The sequence below is a fragment of the Manis javanica genome, chromosome 1 (genome assembly GCF_040802235.1).
Source record: "Manis javanica isolate MJ-LG chromosome 1, MJ_LKY, whole genome shotgun sequence".
NCBI classification, from domain to species: Eukaryota; Metazoa; Chordata; class Mammalia; order Pholidota; family Manidae; genus Manis; species Manis javanica.
The window spans coordinates 51,357,757-51,374,153 of NC_133156.1; the positions used below are offsets into that span (position 1 = coordinate 51,357,757).

Here is a 16,397-nt window from a genome sequence, read left to right on the forward strand (position 1 = left end):
AGTGTGTTGTTCAGTGCCTCTGTGTCCTTACTTATTTTCTGCCCAGTGAATCTGTCCTTTGGATTGAGTGGTGTGTTGACGTCTCCTAAAATATATACATTGCATTCTGTTTCCTCCTTTAGTTCTGTTAGTGTTTCTTTCACATATGCTGGTACTCCTGTGTTGGTTGCATATATATTTATAATGGTTATATCCTCTTTTTGGACTGAACCCTTTATCATTATGTAATGTCGTTCTTTATCTCTTATTACTTTCTTTGTTTTGAAGTCTTATTTTGTCACATACTAGTACTGCAACACCTGCTTTTTTCTCCCTGTTGTTTGCATGAAATATCTTTTTCCATCCGTTGACTTTTATTCTGTGCATTTCTTTGGGTTTGAGGTAGTCTCTTGCAAGCAGCATATAGATGGTGCTTTTGATTGGTGCATTCAGTCCATTTACAATTAGGGTGATTATTGAAAGATATGTACTTATTGCCATTGCAAGCTTTAGATTCGTGGTTACCAAAGGTTTAAGGTTAGCTTCTTTAGTATCTTACTGCCTAATTTAACTCACTTATTGAGCTATTATGAACACTGTCTCGTGATTCTTCATTTCTCTCCCTTCTTATTCCTCCTCCTCCATTCTTTTATGTTGGGTGTTTTATTCTGTGCTCTTTTTGTGCTTCCTTTAACTGCTTTTGTGGGTAGTTGATTTTATTTTTTGCCTTTAGTTAGTGTTTGGTTGGTCTGCTTTCTTTGCTTTGATTTTATTTTCTCTGGTGACCTCTGTTTAGCCTTAGGAGTGCTCCCACCTAGAGCAGTCCCTCTAAAATACCCTGTAGTGGTGGTTTGTGGGAGACAAATTCCCTCAACTTTTGCTTGTCTGGGAATTGTTTAATCCCTCCTTCATATTTAAATGATAATTGTGCTGGATACAGTATTCTTGGTTCAAAGCCCTTATGTTTCATTGCATTAAATATATCATCCCATTCTCTTCTGGCCTGTAAGGTTTCTGTTGAGAATTCTGATGATAGCCTGATGGGTTTTCCTTTGTAGGTGACCTTTTTCTTCTCTCTAGCTGCCTTTAAAGCTCTTTCCTTGTCCTTGATCCTTGCCATTTTAATTATTATGTGTCTTGGTGTTGTCCTTCTTGGATCCTTTCTGTTGGGGGTTCTGTGTAATTCCGTGGTCTGCTCGATTATTTCCTTCCCCAGTTTGGGGAAGTTTTCAGCAATTATTTCTTCAAAGACACTTTCTATCCCTTTTTCTCTCCCTTCTTCTTCTGGTACCTGTATTATGCAAATATTGTTCAGTTTGAATTGGTCACACTGTTCTCTTAATATTGATTCATTCCTGAACATCCTTTTATCTCCCTCTGTGTCAGCTTCTGTGCGTTCCTGTTCTCTGGTTTGTATTCCATCAATGGCCTCGTGCATCTTATCCATTCTGCTTATAAATCCTTCCAGAGTTTGTTTTACTTCTGTAATCTCCTTTCTGGTGTCTGTAATCTCCCTCCGGACGTCTGTAATCTCCCTCCAGACTTCATCCCTTAGCTCTTGTATATTTCTCTGCATCTCTGTCAGTATGTTTATGATTTTTATTTTGAATTCTTTTTCAGGAAGACTGGTTAGGTCTGTCCCCTTCTCGGGTGTTGTCTCTGTTCTCTGTCTGCCTGTAATTTTGCCTTTTCATGGTGATAGAGATAGTTTGCAGAGCTGGCACGAGTGATGGCTGGAAGAACTTCCCTATTGGCCTTCCTCTCCTGGGAGAACAGCAACCTCTAGTGGCTTCTGCTGGGCAGCTGCGCACATTCTGCTTATAAATCCTTCCAGAGATTGTTTCATTTCTATTATCTCCTTCCGGACGTCATTCCTTAACTCTTGCATATTTCTCTGCAGCTCCTTCAGCACGGTCATGACCTGTATTTTGAATTCTTTTTCAGGGAAATTGGTTAGGTCTATCACCCCAGATTCTTTTTCAGGGGAGGATGTCTGGGTTAGTCTGCTCTGTATCAAATTCTTTTGCCTTTTCATGGCGATAGAGGTATTTGTGGGGAGCAGGCTCATGTTGGCTGGGAGAACTTCCCTTCTTGCTGGTTTGTGGCTTTCCTCTCCTGGGAGAACAGCGACCCCTAGTGGCTTGTGCTGGGCAGCTGCGCGCAGACGGGATTTCTAATTCTTGCCTGGCCGCTGTGAAAGAAGCTCTGCTGTACTGCCTCAGGCTGTTTCTCCACTATGGCGGAGCCGAGTCAGAGAGAAAGTGGGCGGGAGGCTGTTTATCTCTGTGAGCGGCCTCTGAGCTGTGCTGCCACCCAGGGGGTTAGGGTGCCCAGAGTTCTCCAGGATTCCCAGCTGCTGGGCTAAGTGTCCCAGGATGCTTCTGTTCAGCTGTGGGATCCCTGTCCCTTTAAGACTTTCAAAAAGCACCTGCTTTTCTTTGTCCTGGGTGCGCCAGCTGCAGGGACCTGCTCACAGGTCTTAATGTCATGTTTCCCTAGTTTCCAGCACCCAATGCACGCACTGTGTGTCTGCGGTCTGGTGCAGATGGCTAGGGCTGGGTGTTTAGCAGTCCTGTGCTCCCTCTCCCTCCCTGCTCTGACTCCACTCCTCCCCCCGGGAGCTGGGGGGAGGGGTGCTTGGGTCCCGCCGGGCTGCAGCTTGTATCTTACCCCCTTTGTGAGGCACTGGGTTCTCACCGGTGTGGATGTAGCCTGGCTGTTGTCCTGTGTCTTCTGGTCCCTCTTTTAGGAATAGTTGTATTTGCTGTATTTTCAAAAATATATATGGTTTCGGGAGGAGATTTCCACTGTTCTACCCATGCCACCATCTTGGCTCCACCTATCTTATGCTTGACTTTTAAAGAACTACCAAATTGTGTTCCAAAGTACTTGTACTGTTTTGCATTCTGACCAGCAAAAGATTCTAGGTTCTCTACATCTTCACTCACATAAATCTTATCTTGACTTCTTATGATAGTTTCTTTTTGTCCTGTGTGTTCTCACTCTCTAAATATTTCATAAACCAACTCTCTAGGCATAGATTATAGCTCAAATTATTGTGTTCTTAGAATTTGAAATTGTTTCCATCAAAGCATTTTTAGTTACATATTGAGTTATTTACCTTCATTTTACTTTTTTTCCAAAATAACATACTAACCTTTGGGACCAAAGTGGAGACTGTTTCCCCTTTCCTTCATATTCTTTTTGTATGTTATTCTGATAAACTGTGACATATTTTTTACCTGACTTCAGTTAGTCAGTCAACAAGTATTTCATATTAAATTTTATAGTGTGTAATACCCAAAGTATCAGTTCAGTGATAGTGAACTTCAGAATGCTGTCTGCAAGTTTGGATTTAGTAGAGTTCTGAATTACTACTTATTGCTAAAATAAATTGGCCAGTATTTGGAAGCAATGAACTAAAACTTAAGACAAATCAAAATAACCTGACTCAGAGTCCCTATTTGGCTACTGTGATAAATCATTTCACCACTTTGACCTTCGTTATTTTTTTCCTAAGAAACAAAATAATAGTTTTATAATAGCAATATCTTCATTTTGCTATGAGAGCCACATAAGGTATTTGCTGGGAAGCACTTTTATTCTAAGGAATCACAAATGCTAAATATTGTTATTGTCATGTAGGCATTTGGGACTCACAGTGCCTCTAGTGCATAGCTTTCCAACTTCATATTTACTTTCATCTAGGAGTTTTTCCATCTGTTTTATGTCATTCTCCCATGTGTCTTTCTGAACATTTCATTTCCTTCTGTGTATGGTTTTTCCTTATCATCTTCAGCTGGTGATGATGAGATTGTTGTTGTTTTACTTCTTGTTAATCGTTGCCACTTACTAAATTAAAACAATATTATAGGTCATATAAGAAGCATCATGAGAATATTTTATGTAAAACATCATCTAAAATAACAAGTATAGTCTATTAAATTTTTTTCTGCCTTAGGTAAGAAACTTATTAGCTAATACCTTTGTTCAGGCAGTCTGGGAAAGTGTGCTTACTGATACCTAGCTTAAATGTGAAACTTGGTTTGTGTCTCATTTTGTTATTTATTATTTTTAGATTATCTGCTGGTGGTTATCACTACCAACATATGGATTCCCCACATACCATCCAGGTTAAATTTCTCAGTATTAAAAATAAAAGTATATGAAGTAAATAAACCATATTTTCTTTTATATTCAGGAAGCAGTGCCATTTTATATTTTGTTATTGAAATAAAAGATTACATATAATGAAGCTTAGGAAAACTGTATTACTGTAATCCATAGAAGAAACCTCTTTCAGATTTATCTTAATGCTACAAAAATCTGTGCTTTAAAAATTATACTTTATCTCCTTTTTTATTTGTATTAACTGTATTAATGCTAATATAAATTAAGGTTGAAATATGCTAGTCATGAGAACTTTTTTTTATTGTCTAGAATCTCACTACATTTGTCAAGAACAACTGTTCAAAGTGTTCTTGGATTTTGTAGTTCTTTCTATTAAAGCTATTTCTAGTTAAATATTGAGATATTTGCTTTTTTTTTTCTTTACTCTCTTTCCAAGTGGCATGCTGGCCTTTGGGACCAAAGTAGAAAGTGGATCTTTTCCTTTTTCAAAAACGTTTTCTCCTATTTTTCTTAGACTTTCTGGCATATTTGTTACTTGACCTCAATTATTCAGTCCACTGGGAAGCTCATAGCAGAATTTGTTATCCACTTGTTACCCAAGATTTTGGTATATTGACTTTATTCCAAGCTTACTTTACTAGTCTATTCTTACTTTCTTTAACTTATATGCTTATTTTCTAATACTGTGTACTATTTGTATTTTTTATGCTACCTAAGTAGGATAGCATACATTTAGTATGCTATAACATGACATATGCATTCTAGAAGTGACTGCTGTGTAGTGTTATGCAGTAAAACCACAGAATTTATGAGAGAAATGGCATTATGGAAATAAAAGTCAAACCTTTTTGTCAGTGACACATTAAAAAAAATCTAATAAAAGAATAATAAAGTTTTATACATGTTAAGTGGTTTAAATACTTTAGTAGAGTAAATATGACATTTTATCTTAAAGAAGACCTGAAGTCTGTTTGCCGAAGTGGGCTACAGAAGGTTATGAGTTTGTGAGTTATTATGAAGTAGTGGAAGGAGGTGATCTGAAACAGTGTGGAAAGTTAAAACACCAGGTAAGGCTGATAACATGAGGTGCACTGAAACAGCCAGTAGATGTTGGAGGTATATGCATTATGTGTATGCCTTGGCCCATTGGCCTTGTTTCAGTTTTCTGTATTCTAGCATTTTTTTCTACATGAAATTATGCAAAACCAAAAGTGACAATCTCATTATACTCAAATCATCCCCTAGTATATCAATTGAATTGAGAAAAAATAAGCCTTATACCAGAGTGACTATGTTATACCTTGGAGAAAGGGATTAACTTTTTGTCCAGGAACATGTCATCATCACCACCTGTTTTTCTTTACATGATTCATACTATGTTACTGAAAAGTCCAAATCATCACAGAATCACATTTTCTTACAGAAAACTACATTCTTCATTATGTGGCATCACAACCCAAGCTGGCTCCCTTTGTCTTTCAAGCCCTAATTCAAGTCATTGCTAAAATCAGTAAATTGGGGTGGTTTGAGGTTCAGAAAACCCAGTTTGTCTTCAGAGAAATTATTGCTGATGTGAAGAAGTTTCTTCAGGTAAGAAGTCATTATTACATTATAGGCTGTCAGTAGTTTGGTTTTGAAAACTGCTTTTCCTAAAGCTGTATTGTTTGTTTTGTGACAATATCAGTATTGTCAGTACCATATTAATTATGATTTATAGTTTATCCTCTGGGTCTTTTATTTTTTTATTGCCATTACATGAGGATCAGGCCATTATATAACTTCCAAACCAGAAGAATGCAAATTATGTTTTCTAATTTCATGAATATGGTCTGTGATTTCTAACATGTATCTGAGTACTGCATATATATAAACATGTATGTAATGTTTTTCATGTATTGTCTGATTTAATGCTCATTATATTTCAGTGAAATGGATTTCATCTTGTAAATAAGAAAACAGGCTTAGAAAAGTTAATTTGCATCATGTTGCATAATGACCTAGTAAAGCAGAGAGTTAGCACTTCCAACAGGTTTTCTAACTTAAGATATATATATTTCAAGTTTTTACATTATACCACATTGACTATGTTTGTTTCTCAAGAATGTTCCAAACTAAGTGATTAAAGTTGCAGCATATGCACATTAACTTACGCAAATTCAGGTATTTGGACTGTAAAAAAAATGAGCAAGAAAGAAAAAAAGGAAGAGGACACTAATTGAAATTGTGATTCCACTTGCCATTCCACACAGTATTTACATGTCATGGGATACCTAAATCTACCATTTTCTGTGCCTTTATGCCCCTTAAGATGACCATAATGCCCTGCTCAATGTAATTCAGATGCATATTTACAATACTTAAAGGTACATATTTTTTTCATATAAACATTATCCCCAGTTGCAAGAAAAGTACTTAAGTTGGTGCTCTGCTGAAGAAGCAGTGATCTCTTAAAATTCTTGAGGAGAAACTGGCGTTTAGATTAATTGAGAGGTGGTTCAGTATTGGTTTATTAGCAGTTAGGAAAAATTTGAACTTTCTGAGATTTTAGTTCTTTTACAGTAGCTTTAAAATTTAATCCCTGTGTATGATATAACTCTCTCATATAGTATAATGCTGGAAACCTCAGAATATGAAATACTAGACTGTCCTGCTGCTTATCTTTCATAAAACTCCAGCTAACAAATACTTGGTCATCTAAAATTTCACAGGAATAAGTGCGTTTCAGCGCGGAAGAGATATACCTTGGAGCAGTATAGTTTATTCAGAGACAGATGAGTTTTTCACTCATGTAGAGTTGTGCTTGTAATTTTGGCTAACACAATGGCACTCCTTTCTTGTCATTTACTGAAATTATATGCAGCTATCAAAAATCATTAGGGTAAACAATAAACTTGGGAGTTCCTTTAAAATAAAATCACGGTTGAAAACTGAATGGAATGAAATCATTCTGTTGGTTAACATTTCTCAAGCTCTCTTTTCAGTGGCTGGTTAGTTGAACTTAATTTGGGCTTTAGTGTGCTTTTGTCAGTTTGGAAGACCAGAAGAAACAAAAATGTTTACCTTCAAAGTTTATTATAGTATCACAAAAAAAGGCACTTGCTTTTTAGGTATATGACTTAACCTATCGTTGAGTCATGAGAAAGACAATTGTCTTTGTGTTTTAGTACTCTAAAATAGTACAACATGCATCCTTTGGGTTTTAGCAGCTTCTGTGAGTTTTGTACTAAAAATTATTTTAAGTTTGCTAAATCTTACATGGCCTGATGTTTTGTACATCTTTTTTTCTCTGTTATTGCAGCCTAATTCTTGCCACAGTACAAACATTTATATGTGTGCCTCCTTTCTGCATGCATACCCAGGAAATCCTATTGTCATCTAGGGCACTTGCTGGTCCACAATGAGATAAGGAGTTTATTTCCTTATCAGAATATAAATCAACACGGTGCTTCCTTTATCAAGGACTTGCTATAAAAAAAAATGGCAGCTGAACTGAACAGTGTACTTAGAGACTTAGCTATTTTATGTTCTGGTGCAAACTCTTTGATCTTATGAACTAGTATGAAACTCTTGGATTAGAATTGATTTTGCAGGTCACTGGAAGATGCATAGACCAGCAGTGGGTCAGGGAACCACACTTGGGGGAACTTTGGCTTGGTAGACAAGAGGGTAGATGCTTCAGAAATAGGAAATCTGGAGCTCATTTCAGACAGTTCAGATTTTGCTGAAGAGCCATAGAGAATTAAAATACAAAAATTATAGGATGTTTCTTTTGTTTATTTTTTAAAATTCTGAGATAGTTTGAACTTAATTATACCTAATGATCCAGTGTTAGTAGAATTCTGTGATAGAAGCAATGGCCAGCTATAAAATTTAGACTTGAGAGTGTTTCATTTGTATTAGTGCTTTTTTTATGATTACACTGTAACTAAATGTTGCATTTATTATTTTCATTCTTTCAGTGTGATTTTCAGATAGGGTAATTTGTTAGTAATGTACATATAAAATCTGAATTTTTATTTGAAGGACGTTTTTGAGATTAAATTGGAATCTGATTAAATTAAAAACATTATAGAGGCTATCAAACTATATGCCATATTGATAAGCAAGTATTTACCCCAGTGCATTGGGCACTTTAGATGCCTTCATTACAGACACATAATAAATGCATATGCATGAACTATTAAATAATACTAAAAGGATCTCAGTGATCTTATCTGATATTAGATCAAGGGATTTGAATTAGATCCTAAGCTATTTATTAATTATTTATTGAATGCAGCTATCTCAGTAGCCTTCAAGCATACATATTATAGAGCTAAAAAGCATTTTTATTCATTCTTATTCATGGTCTTAGGAAAAATATTAAACTCTTGTATTTTGAGGTTTAGTTTATTATAAGTTCTAGGTGCTGAAAACATTTTGTAGAGTATCATGCAGTTCTAAGATAGGCGAATTTTTTTCCCCTCAAATCTGTACACACGAATTTATCCTTCAAAAAATGAACTTGAAATTCTTTTTACTTATGGAACTCATAGTGATTTTTTTACATATTTTAATAAATACATTATTAAGAAAATGTGATGTTTCAGTATTTGATTACTTTTAAGTATTATCTGGTTTGCACAGTCAGAACCAATCACATCTCCACTTAAGCTAAACTTGGTTATTTTCTCCAAAGGGTGCTGTGGAACACTGTATAATAGGAGTAATAATCCTTTCAGAATTGACTCAGGAGATGAACCTGGTAAGTCTTTCTATTTAATGGCAACATGAAGTTTGCTAAGTAATACTGTTTCTTTGATGTAAAAATCTTTTTTGTGTGGCATAAAACTCTGAATAAATCAAGTGGGGTTTTTTTGTCTGTTTTAGTGGCATAATTAAGTATTGGAACACTTTTATTGTTATTGAAAATAGCAGCAGTAGTATAAAGTACTGCAAAGGACAGGGAATTAGACATAGTGCTTGCTCCATGGCAATTGGAAAATTGTCCTTTTATCTTCCATACATATATACTAATATAGCCTCCATAAGAAATAAATTATATGCAAAAGAGAAACAGACCTTTTATTCTCTTACAAATAAAAGACAAGCAGTTTGGTGAATTGATTCTCAACAATGGGTACACAGCAGGACTCATCAAAGAACAGGCCACTTGGCACTCTGCCACTTGCTAGCATGTATTTTCACTCAGTACAAGGAACATTTGCAGAAGCTACGCCTCCCCCCAACAGTGCCTTTATGAGCTCAGCAGCTGAGCACATTTTCAGCTGCTCCTGTTCACTTTTGTACTTAACATGGTTCCAGACAGAACAAAAGCAGAAGTTGGGTTTTATATAAAACAGTGTTATAAAGTGTTATAAAAAAGGAGAATGTAGTGTTTATATTTAAAAACTATCATCTTGAATGGCTTGTGTTTGTGTGCATTTGTGTATGTATATGGAAAGCTTGTGTACCCAGGACCATGTGCCAGCTTCCTCTGTATATACAGTTCCTGTGTATTAAAAAAAAATCACCCCAAGTAACTATTTTCTACTTACGTTTGGTTGGGAATTAGAAAATATTTCTAGATTTATTGGAGAAATTTCTAAAATATAGTGGTTTTACTTTACCACAACCATCACATCCCATGACTGTCCTGTCCCAAATGTGTAAAGATCACTTGCCTATGGATGTATGTCAGTATATATGTATGTAGCTCCAGGGCTATAATGATAATACCTGGAACAGTTACTATAGTGGCAGGGATATTATGACAAGGACTTTGGCTAATCCTAATAGACTGTAAATATGTCTAAGAAACTGTACTTTCTTTTAAAAAATATATTTAAAAAATAATTTTAGTATAAATATTTTATCTCATAAAAGTGAAGAGCATAGTACATACAACCACATGTACCCAGCATCCAGCTTATACAGCCATCAACTTTTGGCTAATCTTAAAACTAGCTCTTTTTTGGTGGTTGTTTCCTACTTCATAGCGCAATAGGAATACAGAATGGTCTGGTAGTGTCTGCTGGGTTTAAATTGTTATGAGACAAGACTAATAATATGGAGTTTTAATACAGTGTGATTTAGAGAGCAACCAAGTTTTTTCAAAACTTACAGAAAAGTTGAGTGTAATACAAAGTTTTTTCTCAACCATTTGATACTGAGTTGTCGACATCATCCTGGAATAGTGTGTTTTGTACATACAAGGACATTCTTCTACACGATCACACTGTGACCATTAAAATCAGAAAATCAACAGATTACTATTATCCTCATGCTTTATTTGAATTTCACCATTTGTCCCAGAAAGGAACCATTTTAGAATTGTGCATCTCATTTATTTGACATGTTTTATTAGTCTACTTTATCTGGAAAAATTCCTCAGTCTGTCTTTCACTTTCATAAAACCTTACACTTGTGAAGATGACAGGCCAGTTGTTTTGTAAAATGTCCTTCAGGTTTGGAGTGTTTGATATTTCATGATTAGATTCAAATTATGCATATTTGTCAGAATATCACAGAAATACTGTGGTCTTCTCATTGCCTCCTACCAGGAAACACATGATTTGATTTTTATATTACTGATGTTCACTTTGGTCACTTGATTGGTAAAGATGGTCTTTTCCAGGCTTTTCCCATTGTGGGTTTTTCTTTCTCCTTTATAAGGAATAAGTATTTTGTTGGGAAGTACTTTAAGGTACCTAAAAATATCCATTCCTCATCAAATTTCTGATTAATTCATTTATTTACATCAGTATGGAGTCTTACTTTCCTGTTTTATTTAGTAGGTTGTGATATGTTATTAATATTAAATTTTGATGTTCAAATATTTCCAGATTGCCAAATATTCAGTAGTAATCTTTTCAAGCTACCTTCTATGTCCATTTGACATTTAATCACTATTCTTTGAACATTTTCTTACTTTTTGACATCAGATGTTCCAGACTTATCTCGTATAGAACCAAATGCCTTTTGAAAAAAGCTTCAAAGTCTGAGGTGTGATTTTGGCTTTGTATAGTGAAAAATATATGGCATCTGTGGAATCTTTTTACTCAGCCTAATTTCATGGCATTTATAATTTCAACTAGTATTTCTTAAGCACTTCTGAACCAGGCAATAGGGAGATCTACAGTGCATGATGAAAATCAAATATTATAGTTGTCAGATGTAAGCCAGGTAAATTCAGGTAGTGTCAATAAAGGATTTATCTTTTAAAAAAAATACCTGAACTTGAGGTTCCCTAAAAGTTAGGAGGATTAATGTTATCTTCGTTTTTTAGAAGCCAACATGGTAGAGGCTTATGTATGCAGTAGAAAATGGATGTGCAGTCCCTCTTCTCAAAAAATTGGATGTCTAATTGAGCAACCCAAGTAACACAAGCATGTAGGCCTTGAAGATGACTCTGAAATTAGACCTGGATTTGTATTTTAGCTCTATTACTTACTGCTTTGTACAAACTTGGTAATGGTTTTAAACTTACATATCACTGTCACTTGGTTAGATTCAAATTATGCAATTTGTCAGGAATATAACAATACTGTAGTTTTCTCATTGTCTCCTATTAGGAAGCACATGATTTAACTTGTTATATAATAAATAATAAACTAATAAAGTGAGAATGACACCATCCATGGATCTTACTAAGATTATGCAAGCTGCTAGCACAGGACCTAGTATGTACAAGTGCTCAGTAAACCCAAGGTTCTTTTCACCCTGTTATAGATAGGGTGGTAATGAGGGGTTTGTCTAAGATAGTGTGCCTATGAACTTTAATTTTCTCATATGTACAAAAAGGATAATATAAATCTCACAAGTTAGTTTTGAGAATTAAGTGAAATAATATGTGAAGAGTACTTCATAAATTGTGATTGTAATGCTGTATGCTATTTTTAATTTGTGTTAAGGAGAAATATTTTTATATATTGAGGGAAGGTATTATAGGAGAGACAGACTGAGCTTTGATTTGAAAGAGGGGAGCAATGCTGTAAATGCTAATTTGATCCTTACATATTGAATACAGGTTCCAGTGACTTTCTGTAATCACTTTGGACTTCTGTTACGTTTCTTGTTTCTATAAGTAAATGTGGCATTTAAATTTAAATGTAGTCTAAATTATATGATGGAGCTTAGGAAGTATCAGATTAATCAATTTTTAGTTCGCTGCTTTTTTCGAATCTATTAGCATTAGCAAGGAAAATGGCTTTTTTTCTTCCAGATAGTAGTAAGGAATGCTATAGCTACTGTAGTCCATGGTGTTAATAGTTGTTTGGGTGTCAGATTTCAGCTTTGTTTGCTGTTGCCTATTGATAAATGGAAATATTCATGGTATTAATACTACTGTTTTGGCCATGTTATATTTTAAATTAGAGGCTCAAGAACTAGTCTTGGTAAATTTATTCTGAAAAATAGTTATCACTAATTAATAAAATGTTCAGAGGAAATTACTATTATTGCTTGTGTAATAAATCAGACTTAAGATTATTTATAGTTTCTGCCTTGGTTTCTTTTTAGAATACCAAGGATATATGAACCAGTAACATACCTGATGTTTACAGAAATGCCACCTTCATATATATATATGACTTTTTCATATATATAAAAGGCTTTCTTAACTGATTTAACTTTCTTTTGCTGACTCACAGGAAGTTAGAATTTGAAGATTGTCTTAGAGATTTCTTATTTTACAGGTGGAGACTAAGGAATAGGAAAGTTGTTACTTGCTTAATATGTAATACAGTGCATGATTTAGGAGTTGATAGTCTTTGTATCTGTCTATTATTTTATAACCTATGTTTATTTCACCTCTGAAAGTATAGTCAATTCTAGTTTTTAATTTGGGGCTCAGTATGGTTTGTAGAAAGAGCACTGAATTGAATCAATCCAAAAATTTGAGTTCTAGGTGTGGCTCTGCCATTAATTCTTAGAGTAACCTTAAGCAAGTCACTATCCCAGTAGATTTTTTTAAAGTTCTTTAGCTCTTTACTTTATGATTCCTTAATCATTATTTCCATTCCTTTTATTACTTAGTTAATTTTTGCTTTGCTGTTTGGTAAACCTGGTTAAATAAATTCATCTTGATCTTTTTAGGTTGATTGTTCTAGACCTTCAGCAAAACACAGGAAAATAGCTACCTCATTTCGTGATACTTCTCTCAAAGATATTTTAGTGCTAGCATGCTCTCTTCTAAAAGAGGTAAGTTATTTAGTAATTCAATATCCTAGTTAGAATACTTAGGAAATTTTAAATTTCAAAAGAATTTCAAATGAATCCCCTCCACCCCACCTGATTTTGCCTTTTTAGAGATATCATGGACAATCTTAATTTTTAAGTACAGTAGATTTGCACAAATCTGTAAGAGGTTCTAAAAGATTCACTTTTGCTTTCTAGGGGTATATTTACAGTAAATTACCAAGGGATTTTAGTAACTTGTTTTTAGGTAGTAGTTTCATTGCCTTCCTACTGTAGATTATTTATTGGAGAAGCTAATTCAGACTTAAGTTTTTTTATTGCCCTGCCCATATTTAAGTGGAGTACAGATGAACAATGAAATGACAGTAAGTTTTCATAATTCACCAACCGTTATATTTATTCATAATGAGCCCAGGTAGTTAGCTTTAATAATTTCTTTGGGAAATAATATTTTCCCATATGCTACTTAGTGCCTTAGTGAAACTAGGGATAGTGTAATTCATAATTATATTGTGTTCTCTCATAATATAAGGACACTGTCCTGCTTCTCAAGCTTGTTAATTGGTATAGTACATTTCCCAAAGTATGTTCTGGTAATTACCAGTTTCTACTTATTTTAGTTCTGTAGTATAGTGACATAACTGCCATCCTAGGCCAGACTGAAAGACCCCCTATTATTTTAAATTTTTTGTTTTAGTATGGAAAATTTTAACATGTGCAAAAGAAGATGAAATAGTATAATAAACTAACCCCCTTGGACCCATCAACCAATTAAGCAGTAACAATTTATAAACCAATGTTGTCTCATTTTATTCTTACTTAACTACTTTATTTCTTTTTGTGCTATTCTTGAAGCAGAATCCCAAGCTTCCTATTTCCTTTACAAATATTTCATGATGTATCTCTCAGAGATATAATCTATTCTGGTTATGTTAGAATGGACATTTTGGGGGTCAGGATTGTTCTCCAGAAGCATCTGAGTGTTCCCCCACTTTCACCTGGCTCTGAGAACCTTTGTTAGCTGAATGTGGGTCATTTATGTATGAAGTTCCCCCATTTTCTTGAAGAATACTCTATTTTCAGTTTGTTCCAGGCAAGCTTTGAGCTAATGAATCCCTTACATTTATATATTTGTGTGGTATAAAGTATTTGTCCTAAAGTTACTTCTTACAACTTTAGAAGGTGACCTACTGTTTGCATATAAGTGTAAAAGTTCTTATTCCTGTTTTATAAAATAAAATTTGAAAATATTATAGGTTTTTATTGATAGTGATTTTATAATTTTTTCTAATATGTACAACAGCATGACTTTGTGAACTTTTTTTTTTACTAATTTTAATTTGGTATTGAGGAATTATTTGAATTAGTGAAATGAAAATTGTTAGCTGACTTATTTCATAATGTTTTGTTTGAATTTGAATTTTCTTCAGGTTTTCACCAAACCTTTAAATCTTCAGGATCAAGGTCAGCAAAATTTAGTGATGCAAGTCTTGAAACTGGTTCTCAACTGCTTTGACTTTGATTTCATTGGCAGTTCAGCAGATGAATCTGCAGATGATCATTGTACAATACATATTCCAACAACCTGGAGAACAAGTAAGAAAAAGCTTACTGTAATGAATGGTAAAAGGCACAAAATTAAGCAATATAGTTGCCTTATGTGCAGTTATCCATTTTTTGCTAGGCAATCAAAAACTTCAAAAGGATTTGTAATTCAGGGTAGCTGCTGATACCCAATATTGAATTTTCTTTTTTCTGATTCTTATCATTTTAACTTCCATATTTTGATATTAGGAAAGGGCACAAATAGCCTTGAGTTAGGGGGAAAACAGGTTTGGGTATGAAAGTGAAGAGTTCTATTTTGAAACCTTCAGATAAACAGAATGGGAGAGGTTATAACACTTGGCTTCTCAGGAAGCTACTTGCTATATAAGCCAAGAAAGTGGAAGATATGGCATTTGGGAAAAAGGAGCTTCAATACCTGGTGACAATGAACAGACACACAGGTGAGATAATTATATAACAAATTTAGGAACAACCAGTCCAAGTTGAAGGCTCTGGGAGGTAGGATTAGGAAAATGGAAATGACAGGCTATTTGATACTATTGATCATGTAGAAAATGACATAAAGAAAATTTTGCAAATCTGTCAGAGCATTTGGAAAGAATTAATGACAGATACACAACTAAGCACATAAAAGATGCTGCGATTAAATCCACAGAGTTTTAGAAATGTAATGTAGTCATAGTGTATTCCTTGGCTCAGCTGTTAACATTATTTATATAGTCATAATAAATGTAAATACCTAGAATTGATTTAATCCCTAATTGATAGAATAGTGGATTTGGGGAGAGGTTGGATTGTAGAGGGTGGTGTGTGGGTGGTGAGGTGAGTGCTTAGATAGCTAAAGCCTTATATACTGTATCATGAACTCATTTAATGTTTAAAGTAAAACATAGTATTGTAGTATGTTGTTTGAAAACATGAATGTAAATATTAATAGCTTAGAGTTGAAAGGTGGTTGGAATGGGGTAGGGTTATAGCTGCTTTTCGTTATACTTTTTTTTAGTACTATGTACTTTCTGATACTATTTGAATTTTTAAATGGTTACATTACTTGAATATAGTAAAAAAATTCTCCCAGTAACAACTGTAGATGCTACATAGAACTAAGGAACATAATAGCCAATTAATTTCTATCTCTGTATTATATCATCTTTCAAAGAAAATAGCTAGGATTTGGAAAGGAATTAGGCTTAACTGGAAAGAGTACCACATGCAGAGGTCTTGGAGTTCTTGGTTTGTGTGATGTCTTACTAAGTTAAGATCACTGAATTGAAAGTAATGGTATTAAAAAATAATTTTTTTTACAGTTTTTCTGGAGCCAGAAACATTGGATCTTTTCTTCAATTTGTATCATTCACTTTCACCACTACTATCTCAATTAGTAAGTAAAAATAATTCATTATTTCATTAAAAAGTACCTGTAATCTTTATATATTTATATATTTACTTTATATATACTCTGTATATGAAATATATTTATTCTTCATATGTTTACTTTTAAAGTTCTACTTCTGTTGTTGATTGGGTTTACCTCTCACAAGAAA

The 16,397-nt window shown here is 34.2% G+C and overlaps 1 protein-coding gene across 3 annotated transcripts in view; it reads left to right on the plus strand.

Moving 5' to 3' along the window:
• RANBP17 (RAN binding protein 17) overlaps positions 1-16,397 on the plus strand; it is a 364,604-nt gene that overhangs the window by 25,171 nt on the left and 323,036 nt on the right. For all 3 annotated transcript variants that reach the window (XR_012129393.1, XM_036995225.2, XM_073232144.1), the window contains exons 4-8: positions 5,534-5,700; positions 8,789-8,854; positions 13,186-13,290; positions 14,718-14,883; positions 16,161-16,234. Coding sequence is in view for 2 of the 3 variants with exons in the window: in XM_036995225.2 (XP_036851120.1) it covers positions 5,534-5,700; positions 8,789-8,854; positions 13,186-13,290; positions 14,718-14,883; positions 16,161-16,234 (578 nt within the window). In the remaining variant the exon portion in view is untranslated. The remainder of the gene's footprint in view (positions 1-5,533; positions 5,701-8,788; positions 8,855-13,185; positions 13,291-14,717; positions 14,884-16,160; positions 16,235-16,397) is intronic.